This window comes from Centropristis striata, chromosome 1, assembly GCF_030273125.1.
Source record: "Centropristis striata isolate RG_2023a ecotype Rhode Island chromosome 1, C.striata_1.0, whole genome shotgun sequence".
Classification (NCBI taxonomy): domain Eukaryota; kingdom Metazoa; phylum Chordata; class Actinopteri; order Perciformes; family Serranidae; genus Centropristis; species Centropristis striata.
In genome coordinates, this window is record NC_081517.1 from 9,062,527 (window position 1) to 9,079,453 (window position 16,927).

The 16,927-nt window shown below is 39.1% G+C and overlaps 2 protein-coding genes across 3 annotated transcripts in view; both read right to left on the reverse strand.

The window, feature by feature from the left end:
* Positions 1-370: 370 nt before the first annotated feature.
* Positions 371-10,302, reverse strand: LOC131968681 (elongation factor 1-alpha 1-like). 2 transcript variants are annotated; one of them, XM_059329669.1, is made up of 8 exons: positions 10,242-10,302; positions 6,821-6,985; positions 5,927-6,106; positions 5,418-5,714; positions 4,454-4,604; positions 3,842-4,098; positions 3,526-3,760; positions 371-1,061 (listed from the first exon to the last, which is right to left on the reverse strand). In XM_059329669.1, the coding sequence occupies exons 2-8, from the start codon at positions 6,962-6,964 to the stop codon at positions 937-939; spliced, it is 1,389 nt and encodes a 462-aa protein (XP_059185652.1). In that variant the 5' UTR covers positions 6,965-6,985; positions 10,242-10,302; the 3' UTR covers positions 371-936. The 2 variants fall into 2 exon arrangements, with proteins under 2 accessions (XP_059185652.1, XP_059185659.1); XM_059329676.1 differs by lacking the exon at positions 10,242-10,302 and having other exon boundaries at positions 6,821-7,571.
* Positions 10,303-14,024: 3,722 nt separating this feature from the next.
* The window catches only part of LOC131968670 (ras and Rab interactor 2-like), a 43,906-nt gene continuing 41,003 nt past the window's right edge, over positions 14,025-16,927 (reverse strand). The window contains 1 exon segment of the mRNA XM_059329660.1: positions 14,025-15,704. Coding sequence (XP_059185643.1) covers positions 15,378-15,704 — 327 coding nt within the window. The 3' untranslated portion in view covers positions 14,025-15,377.

Consider the following 16,927-nt stretch of genomic DNA (forward strand, 5'->3'; position numbering starts at 1 on the left):
TGTTGATTTTTTTTCCCATGGAGCCAACATTAAAACTGTTTTGGTTCAGTAAATTTCTGCTGTTAGTGAGTCATCCAGATGAATTCAGGTTAGGCAGCTGCTGTCCACTCCACCAAAAAGACAGATTGCCCTCTGCCACTGTAGTGTGTGGAGGGAAGCCTGCAGACAGACCAAGAGCCTTGATCAATCAATGTAGATTTGGTTAATAAGTTCAATACATATACAGCAGGATATGAGTGTGGCTTTAACAGCTGTCTATGTAGATAATGATTAAGTAAACGGAAGATTGGTTGGCAGAATGTAAACATGCCACTCACTCCTTGTTTCCTGTTGGAATTCCCAGTTAGAAATGATACCAGCAAAAAAGACATTCTGTTTAAACGTCTTTACTTTCATGAACATGCTCACAAATAACAGTGATGACAGAGTATGAACTAAACAGTACCTAACATTTAACAGAGCTGCTACAAGCTTAGACCCAGCAAAGTGCTAGGCATGAAGATTCCAGGTATCAGACAAAGAGTTTATATAGCTTGTTTCTCTAAGGTGCAAACAGGAAACATGCAATCTACCTGTGGCTAGTTAGCATATCTCTTTTAAAGCTAGGACGCAGAGCATTACTTCAACAAAGACCTGGAAATGGAACATATCTGCCTTATTACTAATGTGATGCAGCTTTATTTGAACTACAACAGTACATTACCAGAAAGCCTGTAAAGCAATTATATTCTGCCACAATCTGACAATGAAACCTACATACAACAGTGTGGTAACGTTTTAATCACTAACAGTGTGGGAGTTATTTTTTTTCCTTCTCCTGCTTTTGCGATGCATTGTGATAATAGACCATACACTGACTATAGTGTGCAGAAGGTGCAGGGTGCCAGTGCGTCTTCTGCCATGGTGGGTGTTTGGGGCAGCAGCCCAGAACAACGTTCATTTGACCTTCTGCGCCTTCTGTGCGGACTTGGTGACCTTACCGCTGGTGGGGGCCTTCTTTTCCACGCCCTTTATCACTCCCACTGCCACAGTCTGACGCATGTCACGGACCGCAAACCTCCCTGATGAGGGATGATGAAAAAATACATTTCTATGGCTGTAGAGATGTCTGCCTTTTCTCGAATATAATGGAAAAATATGGCACTTTCATGCAGTTTCATGTCAGAACTATTTTTCTTTCTAGTATAAATTCTTCATTAAAGTGCTCGAAACAAGGTCTGTGGATTATCTTGAGTACCCGGGTCATGTCTTCTGGAAAGAGACTGTTGAGGTGCCATATAGTTTCATTATACAGCCCCAATTCCAAAAACAGTGGGACGTTATCTAAAACATTAATAAAATGTGATAACTGGCTTTCCATTCTGACATATATTCAATTGAAAACTGTACAAAGACAATGGCCCTCATTTATCAAACAAGCGTACAACAGAAAGTGGGCGTACGGTCATCTCATGCAAGGCTCAGCATTTATCAATTTGGACGTGAGTGGAGGGTACGATCAGATCTCACGTCTGGTCTGAGCTTGTGTACCCAAATTCGTCAGCAGCCCCTTTCATAGTGCCGTTTCATGCTGGGACATTTACGGCTCTGGAACGTCTCGTCTACACTATGAACGCACCCGAAGCGGGATGCCGGGATCAATTGATTGACAATTGACAATTTTCCGCCTCCAGAGGTAGTCACAGAGGCAGAAAATTGGTTGGTCTGTTGGAAGCGGGACCACTATGAAGGCCATCCCCGTAAGGTGGAATATTTGATGATGGGCATGAAGTTTAACACGCCTCCCACTTGGTTCAACAGTCATCGAATCACTGTTAAGCAGCACAATCAGTTTTGCCGTTGCTAACTGTGCACAGCGTCCGTGGCTTATTGTAAACAAACCAGCATGCTAACTGTACATGAAGTGTCCGCCACTGATCGTAAACAAACTGGCATCGCTAACTGTGCACAGAGTGTCAGGTGCTTGTTGTAAACAAATGGAGGTCGCTAAGTGAACACATGCTGCTGCAGCACATACATACTGTACTGCTACAGAGCTAACTGTGTAGCCTATTAGCACTGTGCTACTGTGCAGCACTGCTACTGCTCTGTCGTATGTCACTGTCGTCTCCTCCCATTATCGTCTTCTCCCACTATCTTCTCCTCCCACTGTCCTTGTTCCGCGCCATCGGACTTCACTTTGAAAAGGCACGAATATCACGCCTTTGCGGGATCACTTTGAACGCCCTAAGGTAAAAAGCCAGGCACAGATCTGTCCAGCAATATAGAGGGACACTTGCGGATGGCACTATGAAAGCGGCTAGCGATAAGTCAACATGTCTGAGTCAGAGAATTGTTCTTAGTATATTGTATTGGTGTTTGGAGCGGATTAAAGTCTTCAGTGTTTTGTTTTTTTAATGGTGACAAATCAAAGTAGTGTCTCGGAGGAGGGCGGAGAGGTGGGTCGGGGGTTTTGACTGACTGACTGGACACTTTGTGTACAGTTAGCATGCCCGTTTGTTTATGATCAGCGGCTACTCTGTTCACAGTTAGCCATGCTGGTTTGTTTATGATCAGCGGCTATTCTGAGCAGAGTTAGCCATGCTGGTTTGTTTATGATCAGCGAAGGACGTTGTGCACAGTTAGCAACAGAGGCCACAGTTGCATCTCTCGTGTTTAATCCGTCGCATATGTGACGTCACGTTCGAAACTGTTGCTAAGCAATTACACGACGATCAAAAACCATACATCACCTACGGAGTCTCTTAAATCCCTCAGGGGCCATTTTTTGTAATGGAGACACGCTGAGTGAGGTTCCATTTGAGAGGGTGTGGCCTGAGACTTTCCCAGCGGCCACTCTTTCCCCTAATGGAAACACGGCTTATACCTGCTGAATGTAACCACTGTGAAACAATCAGGAAATAACTTTATTTCGCTGGTTAATAACAGCTTTATCGAGGCCGGCCCTAGCACTCAAACGCCACACGCCAGAGATCTGACACGCTGTCAGAATACTTTAAGCCCTGAGTATATATTAGAGCATGGACGCTTGTTTTCATTTATCAACAGCCAATCATTCTTACGCTGTGATAGGCGAGATACAAATGTTTCATGAATCACAGGTGAACCCTGTGGTAAGACGATATATACGCTCAGATCTGCGCTGGTTTCTATGTTCGTTGGATGAATGAGGGCCAACTTATTTTATGTTCTCACTGATAAACATGATACATTCTTTCCATTTTTTCCCCCACCCATTCCTGCTTTTTTTGGAATCAGGGTTGTATTTGAGAGAAGGCATAAATCTTACAGGCCAATATCTCCAACACTCAGCAATTCATACCAAACCAATCTAGATTGATAAATACCACTCTAGAGAAAAACATTTTTTTTTAATTTTGGGTCCCTTTAAGAAGAAGTTAAGGTATACTATGCAGGATTTCCCGCATTTATTGACTTTTATTCACCTTTAGTGAAATGACAAACCATATTAGAGTTGCGGCTTGACCCACAAACAGGAATACTGCAGTGGGAAAGGTAACTTACCTAGTGGTGGGTACTCAGAGAAGCTCTCCACACACATGGGCTTGCCGGGGATCATGTCCACAATGGCAGCGTCTCCAGACTTCAGGAACTTCGGGTTATCTTCTAGCTTCTTACCAGAGCGACGGTCAATTTTTTCCTTGAGCTCTGCAAATTTGCATGCAATGTGTGCGGTGTGGCAGTCCAGCACAGGAGCGTAGCCAGCACTGATCTGACCAGGGTGGTTTAGGATAATCACCTGTGCAACAGCAGAGACTCATTAACATGTTAACTTTCTGCAGCAATAGTATACTTTGCAAAGCTAACCCTGTATGCTAACCTGAGAGGTGAAGCTCGCTGCCTCCTGTGGTGGGTCGTTCCTGCTGTCTCCAGCCACATTGCCACGGCGAATATCCTTGACAGACACATTTTTGACGTTAAAGCCCACGTTGTCGCCAGGTAGTGCCTCGTTCAGGGCCTCGTGGTGCATCTCCACAGACTTGACCTCAGTGGTAACATTGACAGGGGCAAAGGTCACCACCATGGCAGGTTTTAGGACTCCTGTCTCAACTCGACCCACTGGTACAGTCCCTATGCCTGGCAGAGAGGAACATTAGCAACTTGATAAATCTGTTGAAACAACTCCCAGTAAAACAACTGCATGAATTAAACTGATTCTTTGAGCTTCAATTACATGAATGAGCATTTCTATAAAAGGACAAAAGGACAGACACTGACTTTAGGACATAATGAGCCAGGGGGAATTCTCTCTGGACCTAATTCAGTTCTTCTCTTTTTGTCACAAGGTGTTCTGATTCCCAAAATACATTCATCATATAATCTGGTACCACTGACACTTACAAGAAAGAACTTGATAATTGGGACACTTATGTAGAACGCTTGTTCTACCAACTATCACCCTGACAGACACCCACACCAACACCATCCTCACCTCCAATCTTGTAGACGTCCTGCAGAGGCAGGCGGAGGGGCTTGTCAGTGGGGCGCGACGGAGACTGGATGGCATCCAGAGCCTCCAGCAGTGTGGTGCCTGAGGCATTACCGTCTTTACGGTTGATCTTCCAGCCCTTGAACCAGGTCATCTGTGGAGCTCAGGGGTTAACTTTACCATTCACAGTGAGGTGACTACAGTGCCACAGTGCCTTGTCAGCTTTTTGGATGTAAAAGTGATGCAATCATGTATATTTAAGGTTTACAGTAAGCAGGAACCTTTCTGTTTATTAATTTAGGTGCTCTCAGACAGTGAGCAGTTGCCATCGTTATGTATCTGTGTTATGTATCTTGAATTGGCAGCTCCAATCCAACTGGCCTGTCTACCACAGTGAGACTGGAGTCAACCAATGACAATCTTGGTCAAGTGAAAGTATAGAGACAGAGCACATTTGAGCCCCACTCCTTTCGGGGAGGAAAACAAACCATCTCTCTCCAGTGACATTGTTTTGAAAGTGTGTGACTCCTTGACAACTTCGCCTACTAGCAAAAAAACAGAAGAATTGTCAAAAACTGTTGTGAAATGTATTTACCAACAGGTAAATATTTAACACTAACTTAAGGTATAACTCTTAAAATACGGGCTTTATGCGAGGACATCTCGTCCTTTTTGTGTTAGGGCCGATGGTCAATTGAATCGACGATGGTTTAAATCAGTTGGCAATGCTTATCTAGCTGTTGATGCGAGATGATAGAGATGATGTGGTCGGTCATTGTTGTTATCATGCTTGAAGTTGGCGCTAGGGTGTCTGGGAAAGCAGATATGTATACAGACATATACACTGACCTAATGACGGCCCTTAGGGGGTCAATGGAACAATGAAGTTTTGCACACAATGACCCTATTATATACCTATAAATACTGTGAACACATCATTACATTTTGGGTCTCATAGCAGACTCACATTAGGGCTGGGTTCAAGCATGTTGTCTCCATTCCAGCCAGAGATGGGTACAAAGGCCACAGTGTCTGGGTTGTAGCCGATCTTCTTGATGTAAGTGCTGACTTCCTTCACAATCTCCTCGTAGCGCTTCTGGCTGTAGTTGGGCTCAGTGGAATCCATCTTGTTGATGCCCACAATGAGCTGCTTCACTCCCAGGGTGTAAGCAAGAAGGGCGTGTTCCCGAGTCTGACCGTTCTTTGAGATGCCTGCTTCAAACTCGCCAACACCTGCAGCCACGATCAGCACAGCACAGTCAGCCTGAAAGAGGTGAGGGGAGGAAAATATTAAGGCTTTCAAGAGCCAATCCTTGCCAGGTGTACAGTCACATCAAGTTCTTTACTATCACATGTTTTATTCTCACTCAAAACCGTTTTATACTTTCTTAATGAAATACTTTTCCTCATCCAGTGGTTTTCTCTTTCTCCTATGCATTTTCTCATTTCCTTCTCCTCTACCCAGTCTCCCTTTACCTGAGAAGTTCCAGTGATCATGTTCTTGATAAAGTCCCTATGTCCTGGAGCATCAATGATGGTGACGTAATACTTGCTGGTCTCAAACTTCCAAAGAGAGATGTCAATGGTGATGCCACGCTCACGCTCTGCCTTCAGCTTGTCCAGAACCCAGGCATACTTGAAGGAACCCTTTCCCATCTAGGGGAAGACATGGACATTGGAACTTTAACATAATTTTATTTTCAAGCAATGCAATCAATCTCTAAGTAAACAACAGCATTTTCATTTGGACATACAGGACAATTATATTTTATTGTCTTGTGTTTTTCTTGAATGTTCACACCGACCCTGTTTTCCAGCTTCATAAAAAATTTAAGTCATGATGTTTATACTATGTATATACACATTTTACTGTGATTGAAGGTTTTTACAGTTCAAAAGCTAAATAAAAATATGTTATTATATAATAATTTATCTCATTCCTTCATGAGAGCAGTTTATCTGTTTATTCTATCCAGAGTTGGGTTGGTCACACTATAAAATGATTTATTGCTTGTGTACATTGAAAAATACAGAAAATAAGGAACTGACAAATAAAATATTGGTCCAGAAACATCTATCTCAGCTACTGATGAAGCTAAATTTACAACTACCGCTTTTCCCAAATGCTTTAGCAACCCAATAAAAAAGTATTGTACTGAATGCTAAGTTATTGCACAATCACCTAATAATACAGTAACAGGACCTAGAACACAAAGGACAAGAAATAGACATATGTGCTAGACAAGACAAAGAGTGAAACAATAAAGTAACTGTTGTACTAGAACACCTGGACAGTAAGTGCAGATACACAGTAGAAAATGATATCAAAGATCATATTTCATATTTAAGTGAGAACAATATGAGTCATACCTCAGCCGCTTCTTTCTCAAACTTCTCAATTGTTCTTTTATCAATGCCCCCACATTTGTAGATGAGGTGGCCCGTGGTGGTGGACTTGCCTGAGTCGACATGTCCTATTACCACAATGTTTATGTGGAGCTTCTCCTTCCCCATAGCAGATCACCTAGGAAGATACTGTGAGAGCCCAGCAAACAAGAATCAACAACATGCACTAAATAAGACAAAGATCTGTGGAGAACTATCACTCAGGCGAACAGCATTGAATGTTAAAGCTACTGTTGCCAGAGTGCAAAGAGAAAACAAACCAGGTAACCGGAAACTTCCATTGTACATACTGATTAACAGTACAGAAATTAACCTTTGCAGAGGTTTGTATTGTTTAAAAGCAAAATTCCTCTCAGTTACATACTTCATTCCTAATTGTATCTGCAGTGGCTGGGAGCAAAGGTGAGTTTCCACAAGTCTAACTGAACAAAGCTAATCTAAAATTCAAATCAATGTGATGTCACCGACAAATTACAGAATTTCGACCTATTTCCGGCCTGCAGAAATACTAAGAAAAATATTGAATAGAAAAAAGGTTGGTATCACAGGGAGGACATGCAAACAAACCCTCTTCTGTGAGGAAACAGTGCTACTGACCACACAACTGTGTGATGACGATATTGTTTTGAGTGCCACTATTCTTATTGTTTTTGGTTAACATTTTTAATGAATGATTATTGTTGAATTTTTTTTTGAAAAGCACTCTCTGTCCCCACCTCCATGTCTCCGGTGTCCGTAGCACTGGTTGGTGTCGGCAAAAGGGCCTTTCTGTGTGGAGTTTGCATGTTCTCCCCGTGTCCCCCGAGGATCCCCTTACAGGGACCTCTCACAAAAACATGCATTGATCCTGGTCGCTATAGTGCCTCTGGTCGGTCGGGGCACCTGATGGGGGGGAGAGGAACCGGTGGGAATAACGTGATCCTCCCCCTACCGGGGAATTTCCCCCTGTCAGGTGACAAGAAGCGGTCTGCTAACTCCGCATGTATCGGAGGAAGCATGTGGCCAGTTCAGGGCTCTCCCCAGACCGACAGGGACGAGGTAGCGCCCAGGATCACGATAGGAAAAACTGGGTGATAAAAAAATAAAGGGTTACAAAAATCGTGGGATAAAAATTAAAGGTAAAAAAAGAAAAGCACTTTGTAAACCGTGTTTTGGAAAGGTGCTTTATATATTATAACTAAAGTTTATTATAATGTTGTTATTATTCAAGCACAAACATAGGTAAGCAATCTCATTTAATTAGAGACCTGCACACAGGTTCTTCTTTGGGAGGGAGTATTGAGCTCAATTATGCTACCAGTTCTCAACTTGTTTGGTTTAGGGTTAAAATGAACAGTTTGAAGAATTGATTAAAGCTACCTGCAATAAAATATGCAATCAAAGCAAAAAAGGGCTCTAAATTTTAATTATTTTCTGGAATTGTTGATGTTCATATAGTATGACCCTAACCTTTTGGTAAATTTCATTGATTTCATTCATGAGCCTTTGTTAAGTTTTACTTGCTGTTTAATTCTAAACATCAAAGAATCAATCCTTGATGTGTTTGAAATTTTGATTTGTACAATGGTCTTCCAAAGAAGGGATTATGATTTACATAATTCATAAATTAATAAACAATAAACCCTCCTTGGTTTGTTTAAAAAAAATAGTTAGAACATTTATATCATCTTATTATTATTATTATTATTATTATTGTGATTATGATTATTATTATTATGCGCTAAGAATATTGAGTCTCCTAATAACTTATTTGAAGTCATGTCTCTTTCATTTCAAACTTTAGTACCTTGCTGCTCAAATTCTTTATGTTAACACATTTTACTGTCCTGTCAACAAAAATAACACGTTAGCCTCATAATCGAAATACATACAACAAGCATTTCTTATTAAAGGACTACAAAAGTGGGAGACTTTTTGAGCAGTTTCTTAATCTATATAAACCTTAGCTAACGTTAAAACATTAGAGGCTTCAACAAACTAGGTAGCTTTTTGTATAGCACTTTTCATACAAGAGAGATGCAACACAAGGTGCTTTACATAAAAAGGAGAAATAAGAAGAAGAAGAAGAAGAAGAAGAAGAAGAAAATGATGCAAAAAAGTAAATAATAATAACAATAAAAAGTATTTTTTTAAAAGCTAGATAAAAAAGATAAATACACATCAAAGTTCAGATGATCAGACAACTATCAGAACTAATTTCATAATTAAGATATTAAGATATTTGTGACATAACGTTAGCTATTGAGCTTTCATTTTGCGCAATTTTATCATAAGCAAAGCAAGCTATTAGACGGAATTGGCACATTCATTAATTCAGTAGGCCTACCTCCCTTCTCATAAAAGTCTAAACCATACATTTTAACGTTATATTCAAAATTATAATATTTTACACGTTGGTATGTCAGAAAATAATAAACTGGCTCGAGCTGTCCCCTTACCGTCTGCTCCGTTTCGCTAGCTAACTAACTTAGTTAGTAACTCAATCATTAATCAATAAAGCTCGCGACATCGATTGGTTGACTCTTGCGTCACTTTCCCAGTGGCACGCGCCCGTGGCACGTACACGAGCACCCATACAAACTGCGTTGAAAAAAAACTTTTATCTGACCGCATCTTCATCACACACTGCATCTTATTGTAATATATTTAGGTCCTTTGGCAATTAACTACTATTTTCTTTTCACGACTTAGGCTATTAAAAGAAAAAGCCGAATAATGACGAGATGTTTGTATTTGTTCGGACTTTCAGAGACATCACAGGACAACAGCCCATTCGTCTGCTAATCTGATGGCTTCTCATTGGACACAATACTTTCTCATCCCAAATAAATCTTATTTAGTTTATCTCAACCTCCTAACGAAACAAGTTTGCGTGTATGGTCTTTAAAAATGTCAGAAAAAGAAATGTATGCCAGAGACTGACATAATAAACATGCAGCAGCGAACACTACACTGCAGAGCTGAGGGCGTTTTAGAGATGCCCGCATGTCTCAACATCCACCTTGCAGGCGGTTACGCAGCACTGTTTATCTTTCTGTGGCAGCAGGATGATGCTGGACAGAGAAGATTCCCGCATGACTCTCAGGTGGAATATTTCACCACTGAAACTGCGCCATACAGGCCTAGCCAGCAAACAGCCAGCTACGATGCCAATTCACATCCCTCTGCACTTTTTAGCACGGCTTGTCATGGTCAAATTGGTCAAAAACCGTGACATCAAGCCACAAAGCATTCACCCATCAGTTGCTCGAAGTATAACGCACTTACATAACAGCTATTACAAGTCCCTGAAATGATCAGCTCTTTGTAACATGCCTGGATGCTGACAAGAAGCATGTTACTTGTTATTGTGTTGCATTGGAAAGTTACCTAGGCTGTCTCCTACCTTTGCCTCAGTGGTGCGTTCACTGGTTCACTGCGATGACACAGGAGATGCTGCCTGCTGTGCTGTACTGACACAGACGCAGCCAATGTCAGCTGGCGTCGAACGCGTCATTAACTGAAATGACAATGTTTGGCCAATAGATGGAGTACTGGTACAACAGAAATGAACCAGCGTTGAACAAGAACAAGTTAATTTATTATGAAGTAGCATAAATTGCGTTTTACTTCAATTCCTGCATATGATTCAATAGTATAGAACATAAAAAGAACTGCAAGTACATATTTTATGAGTACATAATACTGTAAACATTCATCATACATTTCCTTCACTTTTTTCAGATTATCTTGCTGTGCACTGCAACCAAAGAAAACATGTAGTGTAGAATTAAGGCACTGCATTAAAAATACATAAAGTTGAAAAAAGCAGCAAGAATAAAAAATAACAAAATTATTTGGAATGCTGACAGACTTTTTTTCTGAGATAGATTTTTGGCATTTCACATATTTTGGGGAAATGTTTCTTTAAACAGAGTAGATAAAGGATTAACATTGTAACTACAATATGAACTGAAATAGAAGGACTCCAAATGGCACCAATAAGTTGGTGCATGTTATGGTCTAACAAGTGATCCTTTTTGAGCAGTTTATGCCCCTGTGTTTGTCTTTCTCCTCATTCTGCGGACACACTGAAAGACAAGAAAAGACTAGGACTGCAAGCAGTACTGAACGGGCCCTCGCAGTACACGCATGTCGGGGCATACTGCCGTCGGGGTGTCTGCGTTACAGGGGCCAGTCTATACCACCCCTATGAATTTCATTGCCTTAAGTGCTATAGTGTGGCCACGGTACCAAATATGAAATTAGACTGCCACCACAGTGCCACCTAGGGGCCGATCAATAAAACCTTAAAGGGTTATCCTCAGGAGGGCATTGACAATAATTGTACCAAGTTTTGTATAATAATGCACAAACTATCCCTTTAATCCTCATACAGTGTCTGAAGGAGGACTCTTAACTGATATGTATAAGTTAGAAGAGGCAGGTAGCAATGGTGGAAAGTAACTATGTACATTTACTCAAGTACTGGACTTAAAGTAAAATTTTGAGGTACTTTTATGTACATTTTATGTAACTTTATACCTCTACTCCACTACATTTTGAGATATATTGTACTTTTTATTCCTCTACATTTATCTGACAGCTTTAGTTACTTTTCAGGTCAAGATTTAAAATGGAAAACATGATACATTTAAAATGATTACCCATTTTTATAAATTAAACCACTTAAAAGTTTATTAGGCAGTTAAAATGAGCGGAGTGGAGTAATTTCACAGTGTGGTATTAGTACTTTTACTGAAGTAAAGGATCTGAACACTTCTTCCACCACTGTCTTTTTTACTTCTTTAATTTTTTTTACATTTATTTTTTTACATTTATTTTTTCTTCTTTATTTTCTTAAATTTTTTTGTTTTTTTATTTTATTTTATTTATTTTAAATAGCCGCGCATGCGCAGTAGCGCATGCTTTGTTGTGCTACTGCGCATGCGCGGCCCCGTTACGTTAAAAAAGACGCGCATGCGCAGAAGCGTAATTAAAGCGTAAATAAATGTAAAAAATTGTAAAAAAAAATTAAAGAAGTAAAAAAGACAGTGGTGGAAGAAGTGTTCAGATCCTTTACTTCAGTAAAAGTACTAATACCACACTGCGAAATGACTCCACTCCACTCATTTTAACTACCTAATAAACTTTTAAGTGGTTTAATTTATAAAAATGGGTAATCATTTTAAATGTATCATGTTTTTCATTTTAAATTTTGACCTGAAAAGTAATTAAAGCTGTCAGCTAAATGTAGAGGAGTAAAAAGTACAATATTTTCCTCAAAATGTAGTGGAGTAGAAGTATAAAGTTACATAAAATGTACATAAAAGTACCTCAAAATTTTACTTTAAGTCCAGTACTTGAGTAAATGTACATAGTTACTTTCCACCATTGCTACCTGCCTCCTCTAACTGATACATATCAGTTAAGAGTCCTCCTTCAGACACTGTATGAGGATTAAAGGGATAGTTTGTGCATTATTATACAAAACTTGTTGTTTTGTTGTTATTTAATAACTTGAGTATTCTTTAGGTTATCAAAATTCTTTTAATAACTTTTTGTCATGAGGGTCCATAGATGACATCTTTGATGTCACACACACATGCACGTAAGTGCGCACACTCCTCACAGATAAATACATTATGCATCAAACACACACGTGAACACACACACACACAGGTAACTTCATGTGATTTTAATTACACACACACACACACACACACACAAACACACAGGTAACTTTATGCGATTTTTCGCTACACACACACACACACACACACACATTTTGAGGTTAAAGGTCATAGTTTGAAATCTCTGAAGAATCTCATCATAATGTACACACACTGGCAGTAGCCCCCGTGGCCCTTTCAGAATTTCCCCAGCGGAAATTTTCTAGTTTGGCCTACTGTTGTTAGGTTACATTAGTTACCCTGCAGTAACCCTGCTGACTTTTTGACCATGCAGAGGAAAAGAGGTCTGCACAGATTTGCTTCATGTAAAAATACAATTCAATTACATTGTTACAAATGTGTAAACTCTTATTTATGACATAGGTTAAATGTGCTGATATAAAAACATATACATATATATTCCTGATATCTGTGTTTTATTGAGTTTTCGCTACTTTCTCTCTGCTTCTGCATGGAGGACATAAATTACTTAATTGAAAAAAGGTAAATATATAAATAGGACTATCCTTGATTTATTATACATGTCGACAAGTAACAATGATATTTAAACACAATTTATTTCTGTTTCACTTATTTTGTCAGCATGCCAAGGCAGTTGGTGAGAAAAACATAAGGTTAGGCGCCTTGCTCAAGGGCACGTCAGTCCTTGGCCTATCAGTCCTGGGATTCGGACTGGCGACCCTCGGTTACAAGCCTGATTCCTAACCTAGATTGAGGCTCATCATATTATACTGTTAAACGACATGTATGAGGCTCTCTGAGTATCTTAAATGAAAGTGTGTTATTTACATTATCAATACATAACCTACATGTGTTCATTTACATCTCATAAAACATATTGCTAATGATCATAAAATAAGTATAGTCATACATAACAGAATAAAGAGGGAGAAGACCATGCTATGTACAGTCAAAAATTATTAGACCACCCTTTTTCTTTAATTTTTGTTTATTTTAGTGCCTGGTACAACTAAAGGTACATTTGTTTGGACAAATATAATAACAAAAATAACTGAAAAGAGTTTAATTTAAGAGCTGATATCTAGACATTTTCTATAGTTTTCTTGATAATAACCAAGATCATTATTAAACTTTTATGAAGTTATGTTACTGTTAAATAACAAATTGTGGTTATCATAAAGCTTTACTGTTATGTAATGGGAGGTTGTAGAAAGAATAAAAGAAAAATCACAAAAAAATATTTTATGACTTTTTACATCAAACCACAAAAATCATCCATAAATATTACTTATTTCCATGTGTCCTGACCCCTGTTGCAACCTCTGCAAATTACTCATTCACTTATACTGGGTTGACATATGTGTGACCTTATGGTGTATTTTACAGGCTGTTTTATCTGGATTACATCTGATGCAGTTAAATACTGCTGTTCCTAGGTTTACAGGGTAATATTATGCCTAAGAATGGACACCTTGTCTAAAAATGAACATGAAAAACAATTTTGAGGAAATAAAAAAATGTGTTGGAGTCAGCAGTTGTTTGGAGATAATTTTATTTCCACGGTCAGCTTTGAGCTTTCCATTACAAACAGTGCTTTAAATTGACTTTTGAGAAATAACTGGCATAATTCCAAGTCCACTATTGAGTCCAGTACAGAAATATTAAATCAGAATACAAATCTTTAGTGATGAAAAATGAAACATTTGTATATAAAAATATTTCTACACAGGCATACAAGCTACAATTGACCAGCAATTGCAGAAAATAAACATAAGACCAATAAAAAAAAATCATAACTTTTAAAATAGTTCATTTACTTATTAAATCAACGTTTTAACATTAAGTTATGATCTGGGTCATTTTGATGAAAGCTAACTGAAAGCTTCCAGTAGCATACAGTATGTTCAATTCCTTGTGAAGGCACGTGGGAGAACAGCAGTTAGGCAAACGTTAGTTAACATGCAATATTAAACTGGATGACTGTATGCATCTGCTTTTATGAGGTTATTTTGTCTTTATAATGCGTCCCAACAGAATATATTAAAACTCCCTTACTGCATTCAAAAATGATAAATTATTCCAAAAAATGTTTGATTGAAGTAAAATACATTTTTGATTAAAAATGCAGCTCATTCTTTTGGATCTAAAACTGCTTTTTTTCAAATCCAAAAGATTTGCTTCTTGTTGAGCTGAAACTTGTAGGCGGGACCTACGCTGAAAGAGTAAGACGCGTCTCTATTGGCCACTCTTGATCAAAGTGACGTGACAGCTTGGCAGCTTCCTCTGTTTGTTAATGGAAGAGGGAGTTTTTAAAGTCCATAGAGAGGATGGAGCAGGACTGTTGCCAAGCTGTCAATTCCATCGAGTCTGACCATTAGAGAGACATAAGCCCATATACTTTAAGGATGTCATACATGTCCAACAATCGGAAAAACATTTAACCTCAATGTGATACTTCACATACTAAAAATCCTGCAAACCTGTCTCTGTACACAATCTGACAATTTCCGTCGCCGTGCCACCAAACTAACGACCCAAATGGCCTCATCCAAATTATTGTCACTGCTAACTTAAACTAAACATACAACTTACCATTCTTAGCCTTTCTAACTCGAATGTGAGTCACAGTCTTGACGTGTTTGAGGGAAACACGGCACTTTCCAGATTCCATTCTACCCCTCGGTGGGTCATCATAAAAATAAATTGCCTTATAAATCAGATTGGCATCAAATTAGATCAAATACATTTTCTATCTGCATCAATATGCCAATATACAGCTTGGTTTCCTGTTCTCAAATCTATCTACAAAACAAACATCGACAAGCGTCCCCAGAATAACATAACTACTGTTTAGGATCAAGTGCAGCAAGCTGTTACATTCTCCTGTTCTACTCAACTTGAAGGCAGTTTCCATTGTGCAGGATGGCGGGGATACAGAGGTTAAGGTTAGGCACCCTCCTGTAGACAAAGTGGAAGATCTGTGCGCGGGGCCGGCTGTGGAGCTCTGCTTTGATGCGTTGAGGATGTGTGTCAGGGGCGAGCTGCTGGCTGGTGTCCTCAGTGACCAAAAACAGTGCGTAAGTGTCAGGGTCTGGGATCTTGAACTTGTAAGCGCAAAGTGAGCACACCTCCTCTGTGGTTGTGTAAGGTTGGACGAGCAGGGTTTTTGCCGTGCAGCCTGTGTCCAATTCCTGCAGGGCTACACGGAGATAGTTCTGCAGAGAGAAACAAAAAGTCCTGTGTTAGCATTTGACAGTACAGACAAATCACCACAGTGAATGAAAGAGGTATGACTGATGGATCAAGCATGCAGGCGGTAAAAACATGCAGTTACAGCCATAAAAAGAAATCACATGCACCGGTTTCATACAGCTTTTGAAGAGAAAACTACAAGCACCTAAACTGAACTATTCTAGACCTTCAAAGCCTTTATTATCACATCTAAATCTACTGCAGTTAATGTATATTGACACGTTTTACCATATGTTCACATTAACTTGACTGTGTAAAACAGGTTTTTTGTAAATACATGTTTGCTTATAAAGTTGGAATAAAAATATATATATTTTTTTACCTCTTTCCATAAAATGATTGTGATTTATTATTGACAGATACAGTCTATATCTTCTCAAAAATGTATTAATCAATCTCTTCCAAAGATATCACAATAAAAATGAAACCACAATTAACAGAGGATTGTGTCTGAAAGCAAAATCATTCCAACTTTATGGGCGGCCGTGTATATGATTATTCTGCATTTAATGCAGCAAAAAATCCCTGTTATTTAACGCTTACAGCATGTTGTTAAAAGAAAAGGTAATGTGACAGTCGTAAACATGCCCCTATCTGAACTTTTTTGAAATGTGTTGCAGGCATCAAATGACTGTATTTTTATTATGAACAATAACGTATCAGTGTTTTTTGGAATCTAGGTTGTATGTTTTTATCATGACATCTAATGTTTGTTTTTTTCCACAGCAGGGATCAACAGACGACTCTAGTTCTCAGCCAGCTTAGCTCGTCTGGTGTGAGACACAAGCGGACAAACAAATATGATGATGGGATTGTTTCATTTCAAATATTAAAATATTTGCAGTTTGCATGGGGAATTTTGTAGCATGTTGTTAAAAAAAAAAATCAAGGATTTTTTTTTAAAGGGTTATAGTCAAATTTAAGCATACTCCAAATCGTGGAAAGAACACAGCTTAAATTAAACATAATCAGACTTTAAATTTGAACCCAGCATGCAGTTATTAAATGTTCCACTAGGTGGTGGTCTTTACCAACAAAAAACTGTAACAACAGATCCTGATCCACATGCTGTGATGTTAGTAGAAACCGTAGATTCCTTTTCACTGGCGAGGGCCGGAACACAGCGCCTTTCATGCACCTTTCCAATGCTGAACATCAAGATTGGATTTATTTGGAATTGGTACAA